The 21,927-nt window shown below is 36.2% G+C and overlaps 2 protein-coding genes across 4 annotated transcripts in view; one reads left to right on the forward strand and one right to left on the reverse strand.

Moving 5' to 3' along the window:
• The window catches only part of LOC144836867 (adenylate kinase isoenzyme 5-like), a 57,742-nt gene extending 44,366 nt beyond the window's left edge, over positions 1-13,376 (reverse strand). For 2 of the 3 annotated variants that reach the window (XM_078691774.1, XM_078691773.1), the window contains exon 1: positions 13,224-13,376. In XM_078691774.1, the coding sequence (XP_078547900.1) occupies positions 13,224-13,286 (63 nt within the window). In that variant the 5' untranslated portion in view covers positions 13,287-13,376. The remainder of the gene's footprint in view (positions 1-13,223) is intronic. The other variant, XM_078691775.1, reaches the window with a different exon arrangement.
• The window catches only part of LOC144836923 (uncharacterized), a 287,299-nt gene that overhangs the window by 2,825 nt on the left and 262,547 nt on the right, over positions 1-21,927 (forward strand). The window lies entirely within an intron of this gene.

A 21,927-nucleotide genomic window follows, 5' to 3' on the forward strand; every position in this document is an offset into this window, starting at 1 on the left:
AGATATGTTGTAGATATGAATTCATGCAGAACCTTTACCCCTCGGATGTTATGACGTCATCGTATGGCCACACGAATGTAAAATATAGGATTTTTTACTCTTTCGTTATTGCTTATCACATTAAATAGAGTGCATCTCACTTTTACGTACCCAAAATTCTTCAAATTTGTTTTAATGTAATTATTTAGATAATTATCTTCTAAAATTGTTATCTTTATATGTCAATTTGATGACGTCATTGTGTTAATAATGGATTTAATGGGTCTCGTAATTTTGTCTATGCTACACTGTATATAACATATACAGTTTATTCTGTAAAATACTGTAATATGATGTATACTACATAATAGGTACAATTCAGCACTGTAAACATATTTATTTCATGTTATAGGATGGCATAATAATTGTCGAGGTTCATATGGTTAAGTATGTGCATGTTGCGTTTGCGCGGATAACCCGAACTCGTCAAAGTGACGAGTTCAAATCTAGTTGGTTATCCGCAACTTAGTTGCGGATAACCCTTGTGATTGTAAATATCTTTTTTTTGGTTATCCGCACTTGGCGGATAACCCCTTGTTATTGTCAGGATCTTTTTTTTTTTTTTTTTTTTTTTCTTTATTCTTCTTTCTTTCCCGGAATTTTGTTCGCAGCGTATCTCTAATACTTGTCAACATAAGATTATATAACTTTGTCAGAAGATTGACCTCTAACTGTAGATGTGCAAGAAACTTCGTTTTATGATTTTAGAGTTGCGCAACGTGACTTACGCGCGATTTTATGAATTTCAATGATTGATCATAGATAAAAAACCAAATATCATTTTTTATTGAAACTTGGTGAAAATTTAAGTTATATCAAGTGCAAACTTTCTATGGATTCAAAATGGCATGTTTCACATAAAGTAACGCGCGCACGCGCGTTTAAAATTTCAAAATGCGTAAAATCAATTTCTAATCAATTTTCTACGCGTTTCATGTCATTTTAAGCATTTCAAAAATTCCCACGCTCGCATGCATTTTTGCGCGCGCGGTGCGCACGTAGCACTAAATTTATATTTTTATGCGTTATTTATGTTTTTCCAGCCCTTTCCAGTAATTTTACCAACTTTTTAAACAATTTCGACTTACAATCACGTCATACGAGCACGTCGAATTGGATAATTTGCGCGCGTTTTTGATGAAAAAGTTCAAAAAGTCGTAAAAATTATGCCTTTTTTTAAACAGTCATAGATTCTAAACTACATGATAAACTTTTCTTTTGTTTACATATTCTGGAAGTTGATGAGTTGTAGATATCGGATCATGAATTAATATGGCTAACCGGACATTGTGACGTCATCGTAGGGCCACTCGAATATAAAATATTGGATTTTTGTCTCTTTCTTCATAGCTCATCACATTTAATAGAGCGCATCTCCACTTATCCGTATTCCATTTCCCTCCATTTTTTTATATTGTCTAGGTCAATCAATTATCTTTCGCATGATTTACCATTTTTAAATTTGTTGTGACGTCATCCTGTCCAAAGGCGTCAATAACTTTGGTCACTTATTTTCACCTATTCTTCACTGTATGTAGTACGTATACAATATATAGTGTAAACTGTTTATACTTAGACGTGACACAAAATAGAGAGCACACTAACATTTTTTCAATGGCTTAAGCGTTTTTCTCTGCGCAATATTCTAACGTATGACGTGCACGTGGCGTTTGCGGTGCGGATAACCTAACTCGTCCGTAGTGACGAGTTCAAATCTAGTTTCATCTTTATTCTTATTTCTTTCCCGGATTTTTGTGCGTCGCATATCTCTCATCCTTGTCAACATAAGATTATATAACTTTGTCATAAGATTGACCTGTAGCTGTAGATGTGCAAGAAACTTCGTTATATGACGTTAGAGTTGCGCAGCGTAAGTTACGCGCGATTTTATGAATTTCAATGATTGGTCATAGATTATAAACCAAAAGTCGTTTTGTATTGACACTTGGTGAAAATTTAAGTCATATCAAGGGCAAACTTTCTATGGATTAAAAATGACATGTTTCACAAGAAGTTACGCGCGCACGCGCATTTAAAATTTTAAAATGCGCAAAATTAATTTCTAATCAACTTTCTACGCTGATCATGACATTTTGAGCATGTCAAAAATTCCCACGTGCGCGAAAAAAATTACGCGTAAGGAGCGCACGGAGCATGAAAATCTTGTGTTTTTTTCTTGAATTATGATTTTACAGCCTTTCTTAGTCATTTTAAAAAAGATTTACATCATTTCAAATTAAAATGACGTCATACGAACACGTTGATTTAGACCATTTGCGCTCGTTTTAGTTGCAAAAGTGACAACATATTGTCAAAATTAAGCCTATTTTTAATCTATTATAGCTCCTCAGGATCATCCACGACCCCAATTTTTTAAATTTAATATGTAAGCAGATATGTTGTAGATATGAATTCATGCAGAACCTTTACCACTCGGTTGTTATGACGTCATCGTATGGCCACACGAATGTAAAATATAAGATTTTTGACTGTTTCGTTATTGCTCATTACATTAAATAGAGCGCATCTCGCTTATACATATTCCATTTTCTCATATATTTTTTCTGCGCGTAATATTCTAACGTATGACGTGCACGTGGTTTTTGGGCTGCGGATCTGTATTATTCTTATTTCTTTCCCGTTTTTTTGTGGCTCATGTATCTCTAAAATGTGTAAACATAATATTTCATAACTTTGACAACATGTGGGCATTTACGTGAAGTTGTGCACCTCCTATTTTGAATGACGTCAGAGTTGCGCAACGTGACTTACGCGAGATTTTATGATTTTTAATGATTGATCATAGCTTAAAAACCAAGCGTAATTTTTTTTTTACCCTTTATGAAAATTTAAGTCATATCAAGGGCAAACTTTTAGTTAACTAAAAATGGCGTGTTTTACAAGAAGTTACGCGCGCACGAGCATTTAACATTTTAAAATGCGCAAAATTAATTTCTAATCAACTTTTTACGCCATTCATGACATTTTGCGCATGTCAAAATTTCCCGTGCGCGTGAACAATTTTACGCGTGCAGTGCGCACGCAGCATGAAAACCATGTTTTTTTTCTATTAAATTGTGATTTTCCAGCTTTTCCTAGTCATTTTTAAAAAGATTGACATCATTTCAAATTAAAATGACGTCATACGTACACGTTGATTTAGACCATTTGCATGCGTTTTAGTTGCAAAAGTTACAAAATATTGTCAAAATTATGCCTATTTTGAATCTATTATAGCTCCTCAGGATCAACCGTTACCCCCGAGTTTTTTTACTTAATATGTAAGCAGATATGTTGTAGATATGAATTCATGCAGAATTTTTTCCTTACGGATGTTGTGACGTCATCGTATGGCCACACAAATGTAAAAAATAGGATTTTTGTCTTTTCGTTATTGCTCATCACATTCAATGGAGCGCATCACGCTTATCCGTCTTCCATTTTCTCCGAGATTTTAATATTATCTAGGTCAATCAACTATCTTGCGCATGAGTTAAAAATATTTTAATTTTTATAACGTCATCATGCCTAAAAATTTAAATTACGTGGGTCATTAATTTTATCTTTACAGTAAATTTTAATCTGTTATAGCTCGTAAGAATAAAATGTGATAATCACGATTAAAACGTTTTCTGGAAGCTATTGGATTGTAGATACGAATTCATGTGAACATTTTGCCAATCAGATGTAGTGACGTCATCATATGGCCAGTGAATAAAAAAAGTCGTATTTTCATATTTTGCGTCACAGTTCATCACATTTAAAAGAGCGCGCATCTATATTTTACGTATCCAAATTTCTTCTACACGCTAATATGTTGTTGCTGAGATAATATCCTTCCGAAATTATTATTTTAGTGTTTCATTTTGATACCGTCGCCATGTTAAAAAATGGAATAAATGGCGGGTCCCGTAATTTCACCTATTCTACACTGTATGTAATATGTATACAGATTATACTGTTTATACTGTATATACTATATGACACAAAATTGACAGAATTCAGCACTAACAACATATCATATTCTTCAGATCAGGTCATAATGCCATAATCTTTTTCTGTGTGCAAAATTCTAACGTATGACGTGCACGTGGCGTTTGTCATGCGGATAACTAACTCGTCAAAGTGACGAGTTTCATGTCTAGTTAATGATTACAATATGAACATTTGGATAATAAATAGGAACACATTGTAGGCCCAATAATGATGATGCACGTACGTGGGCGCGTATGTTCGTTCGTGCGTCAAAATTCAATAAACATGTCCGATATGCGAGGACATTTATTAGGTGTAATAAGATTGTTTGGTTGAATCATTGAGGTATTAAATAATGACTCCACTAATCACGCGTAGATTTCTTCAGTGTATGCATTTTATTAGGCGACAACATCTTAAACCAATTCGTAGCTGCGCCTCCCTGCACCTTTGGCAGCTATTTCTGCTACGTGTTTTCGCTGACCGGGGGATTCCCCTTTTTTAAAAACGCAAATCATGGACAAAAATGATATGTACGATCATTTTCTATGGCCAAACGGTGGAGCCATGGAGCTATTAATAGCTCCATGGTGGAACGTAGGCCTTCGTCTTCGATTTACTAATGGTACCTGCATGTTATGCGCGATTTGAACGATTTGCGAAATTTAAAATTGCGTAAAGAATTCCTTGCGCAATTTGAATTGAAACATCTGTTTCAAATTGCGCAAGCAACGTATTAAAATGCGCAAGTAATCTGCAAATTGCGCAAGGTTTTTCGACAGATTGTGAAATCATGCACACCCATATTTTTATAGTAATTTACTAAGAATGATTAAAAATTAAAGATAATATCGCATTTCCTTACTTTAATAGTGAAAATGTTGTTATTGTTAGCATACCAACGAAGACCCGACAAAGGAAAACGAAGCGGTGGTGTTCCCCGGCGGGCGGCTATACTACTCTAGCCTACTACTGGCTATGTTTTGATAGCAAGTCTAAATGGTGGTGGCGGTAGACTATGTTGTGTATTACTGCCTTAATTTTTGTTATTTTTACATTCATTTTGATTTATTTCAAGTTACAATGAGTGATAACCAGATTTACTAATGATAACAAATTCAGTATAATACACATGAATTCCCGTAGCCTAACCAAAAATATTGATTCTATAACTGACTATCTTTACACTCTTAATCATAAATTTTCAATAATAGGATTCAGTGAAACCTGGTTCAATAATAACAATGCTCCTCCTCCACTTACTAACATCCAAGGATATACAATGGCCCAATCCAACCGCACAGGAAAGAAAGGCGGAGGAGTTGCCTTGTACATTTCGAATGATCTAAAATTTAAGATCAGACATGATATCAACCTGACATCTAACCAATCATGTGAATCACTTTTTATAGAACTCGATACATCTCCAAAAAACACTATTGTAGGAATCGTTTATAGATCGCCCAACAGCTCAATTCATACATTCAACAACAACCTATCTACCTCAATTGATACCTTGTCTAAAGAGAATAAACATTTGTTCATTTGTGGAGATTTTAATCTTGATCTTTTAAATTCTTCAACCCACGGACCCACCAATGACTTTCTGAATACAATGTTCGCTGCCTCTCTCTATCCTCTTATTGACAACCTACAAGAATCACGACCAAATCATCCACCCTCATCGACAACATTTTCACTAACGTAATAAAACACAACATCACTCCAGGAGTTCTTTTCAACGACATAACTGATCACTTTCCTGTATTTCTTCTATTGAACACATCAAACGAACCCACAACCAATGCTAAAGAAAACTTCTACTCAAGAAAAATTAATGCCAAATCAATTGCATCACTAGGAATTGATATAATGACCACTGAATGGAATGAAATATACCAGCATAACTCAGCAAATGAGTCTTTTAATTTATTTAGTAACAAATTTTCAATCTTATATAACAAAAACATACCTAGAAAAAAGATTAAAATAAACAAACGAAAAATAGCAAAACCATGGATAACAAAAGGAATTATTAAATCCATAAACACTCGAAACAAGTTGTACAAAAAATATTTAAAATTACCAGTATCAAAGAACAAAACAAAGTACATAGACTATAGAAACAAACTAACCAAACTTATAAAAATATCACGTAAACAACACTTCTCAAACAAATTTAACAGCTACAAAGACAACATTAAAAAAACGTGGCAAACAATCAACAACGCACTTGGCAAAAACACAACTAAAAATATACCTAATTTCTTTAATAACAATGACACAAAAATCACCGACCCCGTTGATATTGCTACCAATTTTAACCGATACTTTGCAGAAATAGGTCCTACGTATGCCTCAAACATTCAATCATCTTCCGGGAGCCATTCTGATTTTCTAAAAGACCCTATTAAAAACTCTATTTTTTTCGCTCCTACTTCTAAAAAAGAAATTATTGACATAACCTCAAAATTCAAAAACGGTAAAAGTCCGGGCCTTGACGACATTTCTCCAAAAGTAGTTAAAGACATTGCACCTCTAATTTCTGAACCGTTAACATACATCTTCAATCTGTACTTGTCTACCGGAAAATTCCCTACAGCCTTAAAAACTTCTAAAATTATCCCAATTTATAAAAAAGGAAACCCTCACTCTTTTGCAAACTATCGTCCCATCTCTCTTCTATCGTGTTTTTCAAAAATAATCGAACGTCTTATATATAATAGACTTTTTAACTTTTTTTCTTATCACAATATTCTTCAAGACAACCAATATGGCTTCAGACCAAACTACTCCACTGATCTTGCCGTTCTCGATATCTTTAACAAAATCTCCTCTGCCCTGTCTGAACATCATCACACAATCGGCTTATTCCTTGACCTTTCTAAAGCCTTCGACACAATTGATCATTCCATCTTACTATCTAAACTTTATCACTATGGCATTCGTGGGACTCCCTACTCTCTACTCTCTGACTACCTCCAAAACCGAACCCAAATCACATCCTTTAATTCTCACTCCTCGTGCTGCCTTCCTATGACTTGTGGCGTCCCCCAAGGATCTATACTCGGACCTCTCCTTTTCCTCATTTACATCAATGATATCCAACAAGCCTCAAGTTCATTTTCTTATGTTCTTTTTGCCGACGATTCCAATATTTTCCTCTCTCATCCCGACCTTAACCAATTAATTTCAACTTTAAATTCCGAAATTCACCACGTCTCAAACTGGTTCAAAACTAACAAACTCTCATTAAACATTGATAAAACTAACTTTATTCACTTCTCCAATAGTAAAAAATCTAAAGAAAACCCCATCGAAATTTTCATAGACGATGTTTTAATCAAACAAGTTGATCATACTCAATTCCTTGGAGTGACAATTGACAACAAACTGAACTGGAAGCGTCACATTAATACAATTTCCAACACAATCTCTCGATCTATAGGTATAATAAACAAACTCAAATTCACTTTCCCACAAAACATTTTACTTTCCCTTTATAATACCCTTATCCTGCCACATCTTAATTATTGCAACATTGCTTGGGCTGTCACACATTCTAAACACCAAACACTTTGTCCATGGACTAGCACAGAAACAACAAGACTTTTTAAACTACAAAAAAAGGCGTTCCGCATCTGTACCCATTCCCAACACCTCACTCATTCCAAACCCCTTTTCTACAAAGTAAAAACTCTTAACATCTTCGACATAAATAATTTACAGACTGCTTTGTTCATGCACAAATTTAGTAATCAGAAACTTCCGATCACATTTAACCGATTCTTTACAAAAAACAACGAAGTTCACAATTATAACACCCGCAACTCTAATAAATATATCCCAATCAATAACCATTCCACAGCAAGAAACTCAATTAAATCCACTGGCCCTATTTTATGGAATTCTTTTCACACCTCCCTAACTAACCGCTCTTTCGAATCCTTCAAGTTTAGCTACAAATCATCGTTGGTATCAAAGTATTCAATCGATCTCCCCTAAGAATTCAGTCTTTATCCTCTAACCCAGTTTTTTAACTCTTGTCCAGCGTCTTCGTCCCTTCTGTCCTCGTTCTGTCACGTGTTTTTGTCCTGTGTCTTGTTGTGCTTGTGTATGTAGCTTAAATTGTTTATTATTTTTTCTTTATTCTTGTTATTTATTTATTCATATTTTATTTTCATTTATTTATTTATTGACTACTTTTGAAACATTTATTATATATACTTTTTGAATTATTTTTTTTTTCTGGTGGAACTAGCCTTAAAGCCCTCCGGGCTTATTTATGTTTCTCCAGCATAAGTGCATTCTAATTATAAAAAAAACACACTGTAATATTATTTCACAATGATGTATCTTATGAAAATAAATTGAATTGAATTGAATTGAATAATATTATTTAATTGTGTATGCCATTTATGTTGTGTATTATACACATGTTATCTTCGCATTTATTATGCTTCATTTTGAGTTATTAGTTTCCAATAAATTATTATTGTTAACCAATCGTCGACGTTAGCACGCATTCTGGTAGAATTCTGTTGCGCAATTTGACAATTTTACAAATTGTGCAGCGCAATTTGAAATTGTGCAAGGATTTTCCTGCGCAATTTGAAATTGCGCAAGTTGATTGCGCAATTTCATATTGCGCAAGAAAATCCTTGTGCAATTTCAAATTGCGCAAGAATTCTTTGCGCAATTTCAAATTGCGCAAGGAATTCTTTGCGCAATTTTAAATTGCGCAAATCGTTCAAATTGCGCATAACATCAGCACTTTTTGCGTTCCATACTTTGTGGCCGAGTTGACCGATTAGTTTTTGGCCGAGTTGACGTGAGGCCGAGTTGACTTGAGGCCGAGTTGACTTGAGGCCGACTTGACGTGGGGCCGACTTGACTTTGGCGCCGAGACGGTTTGGGGCCGACTTGACCTGCACCCGTATCAAAAAGAATTTCATTGCAAACTTCAAACGCGATTTTCTTGTAAACTAATTGATTGATTTGTAAGTTTGTAAAATTTTTTTTATGATTCAAATAATCGAAATAGGGCCTATATAAAAAAAAAAATATTAAATGAAAATTCCCGACAAAAGTAGGGTTTTGCCAGATCGGGTCACATATCTATATATAAATTATGGTTAATTCTGACATAGGCGAGCACAATGCAAAAACTTCGGTACAAATCTCCGCCTTAGATACCTACCTTATCTATCTCAGATGTACCGCGAAACGTAGATTTGATAACATTAATGTGCAGTTCGACGCTATTTTTCCATATTTCTATCTTAGCAAGATATTATAAAGAGTTTTTTAACAACATTTATGATTTCAACAGTAGATTTTCTACTCAATTTCAATTCTTGGCGGTCAAGTTATTTCCGGGTTTATGATAAGTTCACCTTGCAGCAACTTGGTTTCAACTATTTTCTCTCTTTTATACACAAGGGAGCAGTTAAAATAATAGATTTGACCCTAAAGGTGACTGGAAACAGGCACTTTCCATCAATCAATACAGTGTCCCTTTGGAAGACGGAAGAAAAAAACAGATACTATAGTAGGACTGGAGCTTAAGTTGGCCATTAGTCATAGCCATTTTAGTTTTTTGTTTATTTTAGGAACGTATATATTAATACTTATTAGGATGATATTTATTTGAATAAACGCCTCTCCAATAAAACATCACTTTGAATAATAATCACCCCCAAAACCCCCCCCCCCCCCCCCCACCAACACAACTACTGTATCTAATAAACGTCCATCCCATCCACATTTATAATAACACAATTATACTATTTGTAGTAGAATTCATCGCACTGTTATCTACAATTTACCAAGCATTTGTTATTCTTTTTTACCACTTTTCATATCTATTAGATAGAGGATTTCATTTGATTATAAATGTTACCATATTATTAAAACTAAAAAATTTAACATATATCCCTCGAATAAGCCCCTCCCTCGAGTCAAATGAACTCCGCCTCCCCACCTCCGCCCTATAAGGGCCCTACCAAATAATAAAGACTATACTTTAAAATGTTATTAATCATCTAAGACACTGTGAAACAGAATAGTTTAGTTTTACGAATGTCAAGCATTTTCAATAATGGTAACCGACAGAAAACGTAAAAGAAGAACATTATCATTCCAAGAACCATCGTCTACACTTCCTAGAGGGGGAGCGAGCGAAGCAAGCTCACCCTCTAGTATTATTAATTTTTATAACATTTTAACCACAAGCGCTTAATTTCCTACTATGAGGCTACCCTGTGTACTTATGTACTATACTGTATCATGTAATCAATAAACAAAATGGTGTAAAAGACGCATCAACGGCGGCCCAACCGGTCATATCCCTAGGCGGCTTACTAGTACTAGGCCTAACTAGCTAGGACCAGAAATTGGGGGCGCTGTTTTAACATAAATATGATTTGTAATACGACACCTACTATGACACATCGCGATGTTGGGGGTACTGTATCCCCATAACGGGGCGGATTACGGCGGAACAATCATGTAAATGCCGGAACTACTTTTGCAGACATATTCTCTAAAAAAGTGTTATTGTGATTTTGTGATATTTTTTATCTAGTTTTTTAATTTTTAATTTAGTTTTCGGTAGGTTTTTCAAGTTCAAAAGTTTTTAATTCATATTTACTGACTGAAAAAATAAGTTAACACAGTTTTTTATTTGATTTACGTTTTTTCAAAGTATTAAAATATCAAGTTAATTTGGTTACAATTTAATAATCATTAGCGTTTAAAAATGGTTTAATAGGTACCTCTATTACACTACGTTTAGGGGCTAGGCTGATATAGAGGGCGGCCTCTATACAGGAATGCTGGCAAAGTGCAGATTTCAAGGCTTAGTGGTGGTACCAGTCCTTGCTTGTTGGGCCTAGCCTAGGATAGATACATGAAGTTATCGGGTTACATAAATTGCAAATTGCCCCTTTTGTCTTTCAGTATTTTTCTAACAATTCTTTTCCCATGATTAATTTATTTAACATTGCTGATTTTAACCATGGTCATAATCTAATACCCCTTTTACACCGCCAAGCTTATAAAAAACCTGTGTCGTGTCCATATAAATTTCCTGTTCACACCTGATTCATTAACCCGGGAATGACATGGGTTGCGTGTATTTACACTGCAAAATACCAACCCGTGTAAATGTTCTACATCAATCGAAATATCGCCCTCTCACGCATGAAAAGACACCCTAGTAACGGTCAGCTCATTATACCTCCTACAATTTTGTTTTACTGGCAATACACACACAAATTGAGTCTACTCGTGAAGAATAATATCTTGAAATAAAAATGAATAACAAATAACCATAAGTTTTATTTATTAAATAAGCGAATAAACAAAATAAATCTTATTTTAATTTTATGTAAATTAAGTACTATAGTGAGCGAGGATAGTAAACAAACGGGTAAAGATATGCTGAGTGTTTTACACCGCAAAAACAGGTTCATCCCGGGTGCGTCCCGGGTTGACTTGACGCTGAATACATTCCGCATCACTTACCCGGGTGGTTCAGCGCCCTAGGTAACTTTTTACGTCGTTTACACCGGCCTACATTTCCGCAATTTTGCGTCCCGGGTATAGTACGACTCAGGTTATACAATTCCGGATCAACTCTGCATTTTTACTGGCGGTGTAAAAGGGGTATAAGAAGTACTGTTCATAGGTTTCAGTTAACTATTCCTTTTGTAAGATTAACTAGTTCTTCCCACTTTAATTATGTTTCTGGCCCTTTAATTTGAAATCAATTAGATACTAGTATTGTTAAATCTTCCTCTCTCTCAACTTTTCACAAAAAACTTAAAAATCATTTATTATCATTGTACTCAAACTAGACCTTCAAACTGTTTTTGTCAAGACATTTTTTATTTTATTTTTATAGATATATTTTAAAAAATACATTTGTATATAATTATATATATATAATTATATACAAATATATTTTTTCTTTTCGTGTATGGGTCTTGCGTGACAAGATATTTCATTTTCAAACCAATGAAAAAATATAGGGTTTATGAGGGGTGTTAAGATGTTTGGTTGATAATTATGCACTTGTCAATTGTATGACCCACTATACGACCCCCGGGAGAGGTGCATCATGGGTGCGTCATTTACAAATAATTACTGACGCAGGGGTGCGTCAAAAAACCTAGATGGTACGTCACATCAATGAACAAGGTGTGTCAATGTCCGTCACTTTACCACCCACCATATCATAAACAACATGGTAACAGTGCGTCAAAATGGGTGCGTCATGGTCACCTAAAGGTAAGTCACATTTTTGACGCACGGGTGCGTCATGGTATTCAATGGTATGACGCACATCGGACAAATGACGCACCTCTCCCGGGGGTCGTATAGTGGGTCATACAATTGACAAGTGCATTAATGATATGTGCCAGACTTCGGCACCTAACGGAAATAACTAATTAAATGAAATTGTTTGCAATGTTGTTTATTAAATTTTATTCAAAATATAATTGTTGGTAAAATAAAGTTAATATTGCTGTTTTTTGACTCATTTATTTCACATCCACGGCTAGGCCTGCTATTTCATTGACGATCGATTATGCAATCGCTAGCGCGTAATTTCAGGGCTTGCTTGGGCAGCGTATGCCGAGGATTGGCACACACATGCCAAGGTTTGGTACATAAACAAAAAACACATTTTTTATTTATATTGTTTGTTAATTATAAATCTTTATTTGATAATTCACACTGTATTTACTACTTATATACAGTAAATACTAAAACTCTACCAAAAAATTACACGTAAATAACGAATTTCCCTGTAACCTGCTGAGGTCTGGTACATCTACCCTAGTTACTAGTAGGCCTAGGCTAGCCTAGCTTTAGCCTTAGATAATATGATAGATTAGTAGGCCTCTAGCTAGGCCTAGGCCTAGGCCTAGTAGTAGCTACTAAGCTATAGCAGCTACCTAGGCCTAGGCTAGCCTAGTATAGGATTAGGCCTAAGACTAAGTAGACCTAGGCCTAGCTATGAGGCCCTATAGTATTGCTATTGACTATTTATTAGGGCCTCCTAGTTAGGCCTAGAGAGGGCTACTACTAGCCTAGGCCTAGCTAGGCTAGTAGGTAGGCCTATGCATCTAGCCTCTAGTACTAGTAGTAGGCCTCTACTAGGCTTGCTAGGCTAGAGTTTTAGTTACCAAGCCAGGGCTTACCTCAAATAGCTGTGGTATCTCTTTTTGAGCGAGATACACCTTTGTTTTTTCTCTGGATGTCATTATTTGTTTGTTTAAACAACGCACAACGAAAATAAAGAGAAATTCAGCCAAATTTAGGCTATAGAAACGTCGCGTGTTGTCTTTTTTATCATCTCGTCTCCAGGTAAACAATAGTGTGTGTATTATTGGTTGGTGGTGGTGGGAGGAGCTTATTCTATAAACATAGCAACTGCACAACGTCTATGAAACGCCATTACTGCCTTCTTAGGCTCTTTTACCATTCGGACCTTTACCATTTGGCTCTTTCACCATTTGATATGGCTCTTTTACAATTACGTTCGGCAACGGTAAAAGAGCCGTATAAAATGATGAAAGATCCAAATGGTAAAGACCTTATTTTCAAAGGATTAGGTAATTTTCACAGGATACGTATCTCCATATCCACTCTAGGTAGACACTTCATTTTAGTCTCTATACTTTCACATGATGAGGGGTGGAATGTTACAAACATATATGCAAATTAGCTCAGCTGAAATATGCAAATTAAGGGTTTAAAATATAGGATATCCTTAGTACACCAACCGCTAATAGCTGTAGAGAGTTTTTTTTTTCCGAATTCCGAAGGTTGAGTTCCTTCTTATGAAACAGTTTGTCCAAAATGACCAGACGTGCCATATTCGACACCTGACCTTATTTTTAAAGGATTTAGGTAAGATTCACACATGATTTACGTATCACCATAACTACTCATAGATAGAGACTTCATTTTAGTCTCTATACTTCTTTTACATATGATGAGAGGATAAAATTCCACAAATCACACCTTGGAAACATTATGCAAACTAGAAGGGCACCCATAGAGTTGCAACTTCCGTAGCAAAAACAGAAAGATCAAGAATCGTGATAACCGTCTTGTAGTTTTGACGTATGACTTAAAATTAGTAAAAATAATAATAATTTAAGGCAGAAACTATAGAGGGCCTGAATCCATACATGATGAATATACCCTGAATATTCAAGATGTGACGGCAAACCCTGGAAATGGTTTTCACGCGCGGTAAGCGAAAATTATCTCTCGTCGTGCTGCTGGGTAGCTGCTGCATATAGTCAGAGAGATGAGTCGATTTAGTGCACATATTTCCCATTGGTCTTTATAAGATTTTTGTGAGACATACTCTGGTACATCTGAAAATCCAATTCTTTAGTGACTCTGGTAATGCAGTTTCGGGTCAGAGGTCAATGACCTATTTTTTCGAGGTATATTCAGAGCGTAATTCTGACGACTGGAGCATTCTCTACTTCCCTACGGAGCGCCATTTATGCCTTTATTAACCTCAATAATAGAAATAGTACTACGGTAACTGCTCAAGTGGACCCAATTTAGCACCAGGGTAGCACAGTGATATAAAATAGAAATAAAGTCACTAAATTATAATATCTTTTCCTATGTTAAAACACCGTGCTCAAATGGACACAATTTGGCACCAGGGGAGCACAGTGATATAAATAAAAATAAAGTCACTTAAGATTCAATATTTTCGTATTAATACACTGTGCTCAAGGGGACCAAATTTGGCGTCAGTGGAGCACAGTGATATAAAATAGAAATAAAGTCACTTAATTTTAATATCTTTTAGTATGTTAATACACTGTGCTCAAGTGTACCCAATTTTGCGCCAATGGAGCACAGTGATATAAAGTAGAAATAAAGTCACTTAAGTTTCAATATCTTTTCGTATGTTAATACACTGTGCTTAAGTGGACCTAATTTGAAGTCACTTAAGTTTCAATATCTTTTCGTATGTTAATACACTGTGCTCAAGCGGAGCACAGTGATATAAAATAGAAATAAGTCACTGAATGTTAATATCTTTACGTATGTTAATACACTGTGCCCGAGTGGACCCAATTAAGTTTCAATAATTATATTTTCGTATGTTAATACATTGTGCTCCAGTGGATCCAATTTGGCACCAGTTGTGGAGCACAGCGAAATAGTCACATACAAAAACATCCAGAAAAAATACTTCTGGAATTCAAGAATATTTCAAACTTGATATATATGTTCAATGTCGGTTACTCCATCCGTAATGCAAAAGAAAAATTTGTTTCAAGCCATATCAGTGATTTTAATAACTTGCGTTTGTCTAAGATAAATACTTATTTAGTGTCCCCGGAAAGTGCACCTATTGATTCATTAAAATATGAAATTAAATATGAAGTCTCCAGTACTAGCCCACCATGGTTGGGGCAGAGCTAATAATGAAAATAGAGCCCAGAATTGCACTTATACTTATACTTATTACTATACATAATCACCTATGATATTTATGATATTTGTTAAAAATTCAACTATCCAGATGCGACTTCAAAATTTTAGGTGGAGTTTTCTACTTTAAAAACTCTACTTCGTATATGCCTAAGGTCTAGCCCGGCGGCGGAATTAGTCTAAGCTTTGAAAATCAGTCTGGAAATCGGCATCTTTGCAAATGTTCTATATTTGATCTTATTTCACTCTCCATTAACCCCATACAAAAATCATCGGAGACAAGCTATCTGTTTAAAACATGTTTATTCTGGGACGATGCGGCCATACACACCAACTACCATAAACGTTTATTCATAACATATTACAATACAATATCTTGCATGAATCGGACATTTCGCTACCAATGTAGCAACATTGATTAACGAAATCAAAATTCAACAGTGTGGCGTGTTGACCGCGAATTACTAACAATACCATCTTTCCCACTACACCTGCACAAACTCATTTGCATAACAACGAACGGCATATCAAACTACGGTGAGACATACATACACGTAACGAAGATAATTAATTTCTTTTTTACATTAAAATTGAGGGCGCTAAACATAAAGTTTACGAGATCAAATACATGTAGCAAAAGCCAAAAAAAAGAGTAAAATATGTGCTCTTCCTGCCTCAGCACTAAGGCCCTGCCACAGCCTTGGGGTCGTTTCCACCACATCATCACCAGATGCATTACTAGTGCCTTCTCAAGATGTGTGGTGGAAAGGGGGACGTATAATTCTGTGAACCCCAAACACAGTTGGTCGCATACCTTTAACTCTATTCCACCGACCAGCGTGGGAATCGAACCCACGACATACGTGTTGTCAACACGACGCTGAGTCGCCTGAGCTAACTGGTCATTTTGTTTTTAACAAGGTTAATATGATATTTATGACGTAATGATGAATTACGTAATACACGTATAAATAGACTATTATCAACTGTTCGGTCGTGTACTACTTTATGGCGTAACGGGTAATGCTCAGGTTTGAGTGCTCTCAGTATTGGGTTCGAACCTCTACGGATATTTTTTTTTTGATTGAAAATAAATATTGTTTTTGAAAGTGAGATATTTTGAGGGTTGTAAATGTCAGGCCTAAACAAGTGGACCTTTTTTAAAATCAGAAACAAAGTTGCATGGCATTATTTTCCATTGATTCATCATTCATTTCATATAAATAGACTATTATCAGCTCTTCAGCAATGTACTGATGTGTGGCGTAACGGGTAATGCTCAGGTTTGAGTGCTCTCAGTATTGGGTTCGAACTTCTACGGATATTTTTTTTTTAATTGAAAATAAATATTGTTTTTGAAAGTGAGATATTTTGAGGGTTGTAAATGTCATTTTGGTTTTAACAAGGTTAATATGATATTTATGACGTAATGATGAATTACGTAATACACGTATACATAGACTATTATCAACTGTTCGGTCGTGTACTACTTTATGGCGTAACGGATAATGCTCAGGTTTGAGTGCTCTCAGTATTGGGTTCGAACCTCTACGGATATTTTTTTTTTTTAATTGAAAATAAGTATTGTTTTTGAAAGTGAGATATTTTGAGGGTTGTAAATGTCAGGCCTAAACAAGTGGACTTTTTTAAAATCAGAAACAAAATTGCATGGCATTATTTTTCATTAAATAGACTGCCATAAAGCCTCGAAAAAAAGCCCATGTGCTCCTTCATTTTTAGTACTCATGGGTGGGCTTCTTTTCCACCTTGAGTTCGTTTCGAGAGCTGCTGGGTTCCCGCCCGGAAAATGTTTTATTTACATGATTTGAACAATCTTCTAATGTAAAGATTAACAGCATCAAAATTTAACAGTGTGGCGTGTTGACCGCGAATGACTAACATATTATCTTCCCCATAATACACGTGCACAAACTAATTTGCATAACAACCACGACGGCATACCAAACTGTTTAAAATAGAGCTGCAAGGTCCCCGAAAATGACATTTATTATTTTTTCAAACAACATGCATAAGAATCTTCAGTACCCCACTATACTTGGGGCTGAGCAAAGACAATTTTGAAAAATAGAGCTACATAGATTCCCGCCTGAAAAATGGCACTTTACATGATTTGAAATTATGTGAAACAAACTATATAAGACTCACCAGGACAATAGAGCTTGTCCCCGGAAAGTGCACCTATTCATTGAAATATGAAATTAAATATGAAGTCTCCAGTACTAGCCCACCATGGTTGGGGCAGAGCTAATAATGAAAATAGAGCCCAGAATTGCACTTATATTTATACTTATTACTATACATAATCACCTATGATATTTATGATATTTGTTAAAAATTCAACTATCCAAATGCGACTTCAAAATTTTAGGTGGAGTTTTCTACTTTAAAAACTCGACTTCGTATATGCCTAAGGCCAATCCCGCCGGCGCAATTAGTCTAAGCTTTGAAATCGGTCTGGAAATCGGCATCTTTGCAAATGTTCTATATTTGATCTTATTTCACTCTCCATTAACCCCATACAAAAATCATCGGAGACAAACTATCTGTTTAAAACATGTTTATTCTGGGACGGTGCGGCCATACACACCAACTACCATAAACGTTTATTCATAACATATTACAATACAATATCTTGCATGAATCGGACATTTCGCTACCAATGTAGCAACATTGATTAACGAAATCAAAATTCAACAGTGTGGCGTGTTGACCGCGAATTACTAACAATACCATCTTTCCCACTACACCTGCACAAACTCATTTGCATAACAACGAACGGCATATCAAACTACGGTGAGACATACATACACGTAACGAAGATAATTAATTTCTTTTTTACATTAAAATTGAGGGCGCTAAACATAAAGTTTACGAGATCAAATACATGTAGCGAAAGCCAAAAAAAAAAGAGTAAAAAATGTGCTCTCCCTGCCTCAGCACTAAGGCCCTGCCACAGCCTTGGGGTCGTTTCCACCACATCATCACCAGATGCATTGCTAGTGCCTTCTCAAGATGTGTGGTGGAAAGGGGGACGTATAATTCTGTGAACCCCAAACACAGTTGGTCGCATACCTTTAACTCTATTCCACCGACCAGCGTGGGAATCGAACCCACGACATACGTGTTGTCAACACGACGCTCAGTCGCCTGAGCTAACTGGTCATTTTGGTTTTAACAACGTTAATATGATATTTATGACGTAATGATGAATTACGTAATACACGTATAAATAGACTATTATCAACTGTTCGGTCGTGTACTACTGTATGGCGTAACGGGTAATGCTCAGGTTTGAGTGCTCTCAGTATTGGGTTCGAACCTCTACGGATTTTTTTTTTTTTATTGAAAATAAATATTGTTTTTGAAAGTGAGATATTTTCAGGGTTGTAAATGTCAGGCCTAAACAAGTGGACCTTTTTTAAAATCAGAAACAAAGTTGCATGGCATTATTTTTCATTGATTCATCATTCATTTCATATAAATAGACTATTATCAGCTCTTCAGCAATGTACTGATGCGTGGCGTAACGGGTAATCAGGGCCGTAACCAGGTTTGACGGCGGGGTGGATCGTTAAGTTCTTTAGTGGAACTCAGGGGCGGATCCAGGATATTGAAATAGGGGTGGCGTAGTAGCTTTGCGAGCGAAGCGAGCAAACATTGGCTGGGGGCCGGGGGGCCGCCAAGGGCCCCCGGTCGGGGTCCAGGGGCCGACGGCCCCGGGAAATTTTGGCGTTCTAGCGCATAATTGTAAGTCGTTTAAAACGATTTACAAACATCTCATAATGTCATTTACCAAACACTCTAAAGCTCGCAAATTACGACATGTGGAACATGCAGCTGATACTTACCTAGGGTACCAAATGCCAAATGCCTGTACTTTACATCTAAATTTTTACAACGCGACGATGTTTTTCAGCTTTTATAAACTTGTCCTAGCCTAGGCCGGTATTATTTTCTTACACGCGCGCCGGGTCGATCGCGGTCACTACTTCTTCGCATGCAGCAGTAACATGACGTCACGTTAAAGCGGGCCGTCACAGAGTCTCATGCATATTAATGAAGCAAACTTGCTGAGAGTGTTTTCACCACGCAACACATGCGACGCAAGATTTATCGAAACTCCGAGCCATCTACTGACGGTCATGTTTTTGACAATTAAAATCACGGCATATTCAACGACCTGGTTTAAACGATCGTTTAAAAATTAGCGGTCCGGCTCGATTACATTATATTTAGTGATTTGAAAAAAACAAAACAACTCTTTTGTCATGATGTCATCGCGATGTGTTTATGAGAATCATCGACGGGAAAGCAAATAAAACAACAAGGGTCATGAAATGCTGCAGCATTGTTAATATTTTAATAGTAATACGTTTAAATAAATGTAGCCCTAACGGGATAATTTTCATAGGCACTATACAGTCCTAGCCTTTGTTTTTATTGTACTTAATAAATGGGCGCGTAGTATAGTAGCACTGACCATGTTATTGTTATCTATTTTTAATCTATTTTAAAATAACCGGTTAAATTGCGTTATGCAGCAGAAACAGACCCCATGTGGCTTCATCAACTCTATTGATCGTCTGAGGTACCGCTATTCTACAATACGGGAGTGACGATCACAAAGGATGCCGACCTGCTTAGTGGAACGCGACCAAGCTCACCACGTGGCTTTTATCAACTTGCTCCTTTTACACTTAACTGTGACGCTAGAGATTGATAGTACACAAAGGATGTCGACGTATGCTTGGTGGAATGCGATCAAGCTGACGATGTGCTCCGACGTACTATTTTCAATATGAAAATGTGCAAACCATCGGTGATTGATGACCGTCGAAACGATACGTGTTTTTAAAATCTATTTAATTTAAAAAAAAAAAAAAAAATCTTTAAAAAATAGCCCCATACACCCCCACTAGATCCGCCACTGGAATCATACAATCGAATTTTTTTTATCTATAGGCCTATGGCCGCAAAACGCATTTCCGGCTATTCTCTTTTGTTTATGAACTATAAGTTGGTGTAATTTCCAGCCCACAAATTTCAATTGCCGACCTTATATTGTCAGAGGACGGCATTCTCTTGCCGACCGAAATTAGGCTAGATCCCTCCTCCTTTCAAGCCTCCTAGCAACAACATGGTACATTAGGGATCGTATCATTGAGACTTTAACAGGCATATTCACCATCATGTGGTGTTTAGGTAAAAAACCATGGAATTAAGATGATCTCTGAATTCACTCAACCGTTGCATCTTGCACTTGCGTGTGAGCTGCATGCTTTCTCTATCAAGCAGCTGGCTGGGCACGTCACACGCACGCGGAGACCTGTGTAGGGGAATACCCTGTTATGTCAAGCAAACAACTATGCTCTGTGTACAGCTCGCTAGAGCTCCAGAACCACGATGTTAAGCAGTTATCAAATAGAACTTATCTTGTAAATTTTAGTGTTAGGTTTTTATATTTTAGTTAAAATATATATATATATATTAATTAAATTTATTAAGGCTTGACTAGGCCTGTAGTGAACAATCGTCGTGTTGTGTTAGTATGCCCAGCAAAAAAAAAGTGGGAGGCCAAGCGGAACTCGCTGTTCAGCGGGGGGGATCGTACGATCCCCCCGATCCCCCCCTGGTTACGGGCCTGGGTAATGCTCAGGTTTGAGTGCTCTCAGTATTGGGTTCGAACCTCTACGGATATTTTTTTTTTTTTAATTGAAAATAAATATTGTTTTTGAAAGTGAGATATTTTGAGGGTTGTAAATGTCAGGCCTAAAGTGGACCTTTTTTAAAATCAGAAACAAAGTTGCATGGCATTCTTTTTCATTGATTCATCATTCATTTCATAATATAAATAGACTATTATCAGCTCTTCAGCAATGTACTGATGTGTGGCGTAACGGGTAATGCTCAGGTTTGAGTGCTCTCAGCATTGGGTTCGTACCTCTACGGATATTTGTATTTTATTTATTTTTTTAAATTGAAAATAAATATTGTTTCTGAAAGTGAGATATTTTAAGGGTTGTAAATGTCAGGCCTAAACAAGAGGACCTTTTTTAAAATCAGAAACAAAATTGCATGGCATTATTTTTCATTAAATAGACTGACATAAAGCCTCGAAAAGAAGCCCATGTGCTCCTTCATTTTTAGTACTCATGGGTGGGCTTCTTTTCCACCTTGAGTTCTTTTCGAGAGCTGCTGGGTTCCCGCCCGGAAGATGTTTTATTTACATGATTTGAGCAATCTTCTAATGTAAAGATTAACAGCGTCAAAATTTAACAGTGTGGCGTGTTGACCGCGAATGACTAACATATTATATTCCCCATAATACACGTGCACAAACTCATTTGCATAACAACCACGACGGCATACCAAACTGTTTAAAATAGAGCTGCAAGGTCCCCGAAAATGACA

This window comes from Antedon bifida, chromosome 3 (assembly GCF_963402885.1).
Source record: "Antedon bifida chromosome 3, ecAntBifi1.1, whole genome shotgun sequence".
Taxonomy (NCBI): domain Eukaryota; kingdom Metazoa; phylum Echinodermata; class Crinoidea; order Comatulida; family Antedonidae; genus Antedon; species Antedon bifida.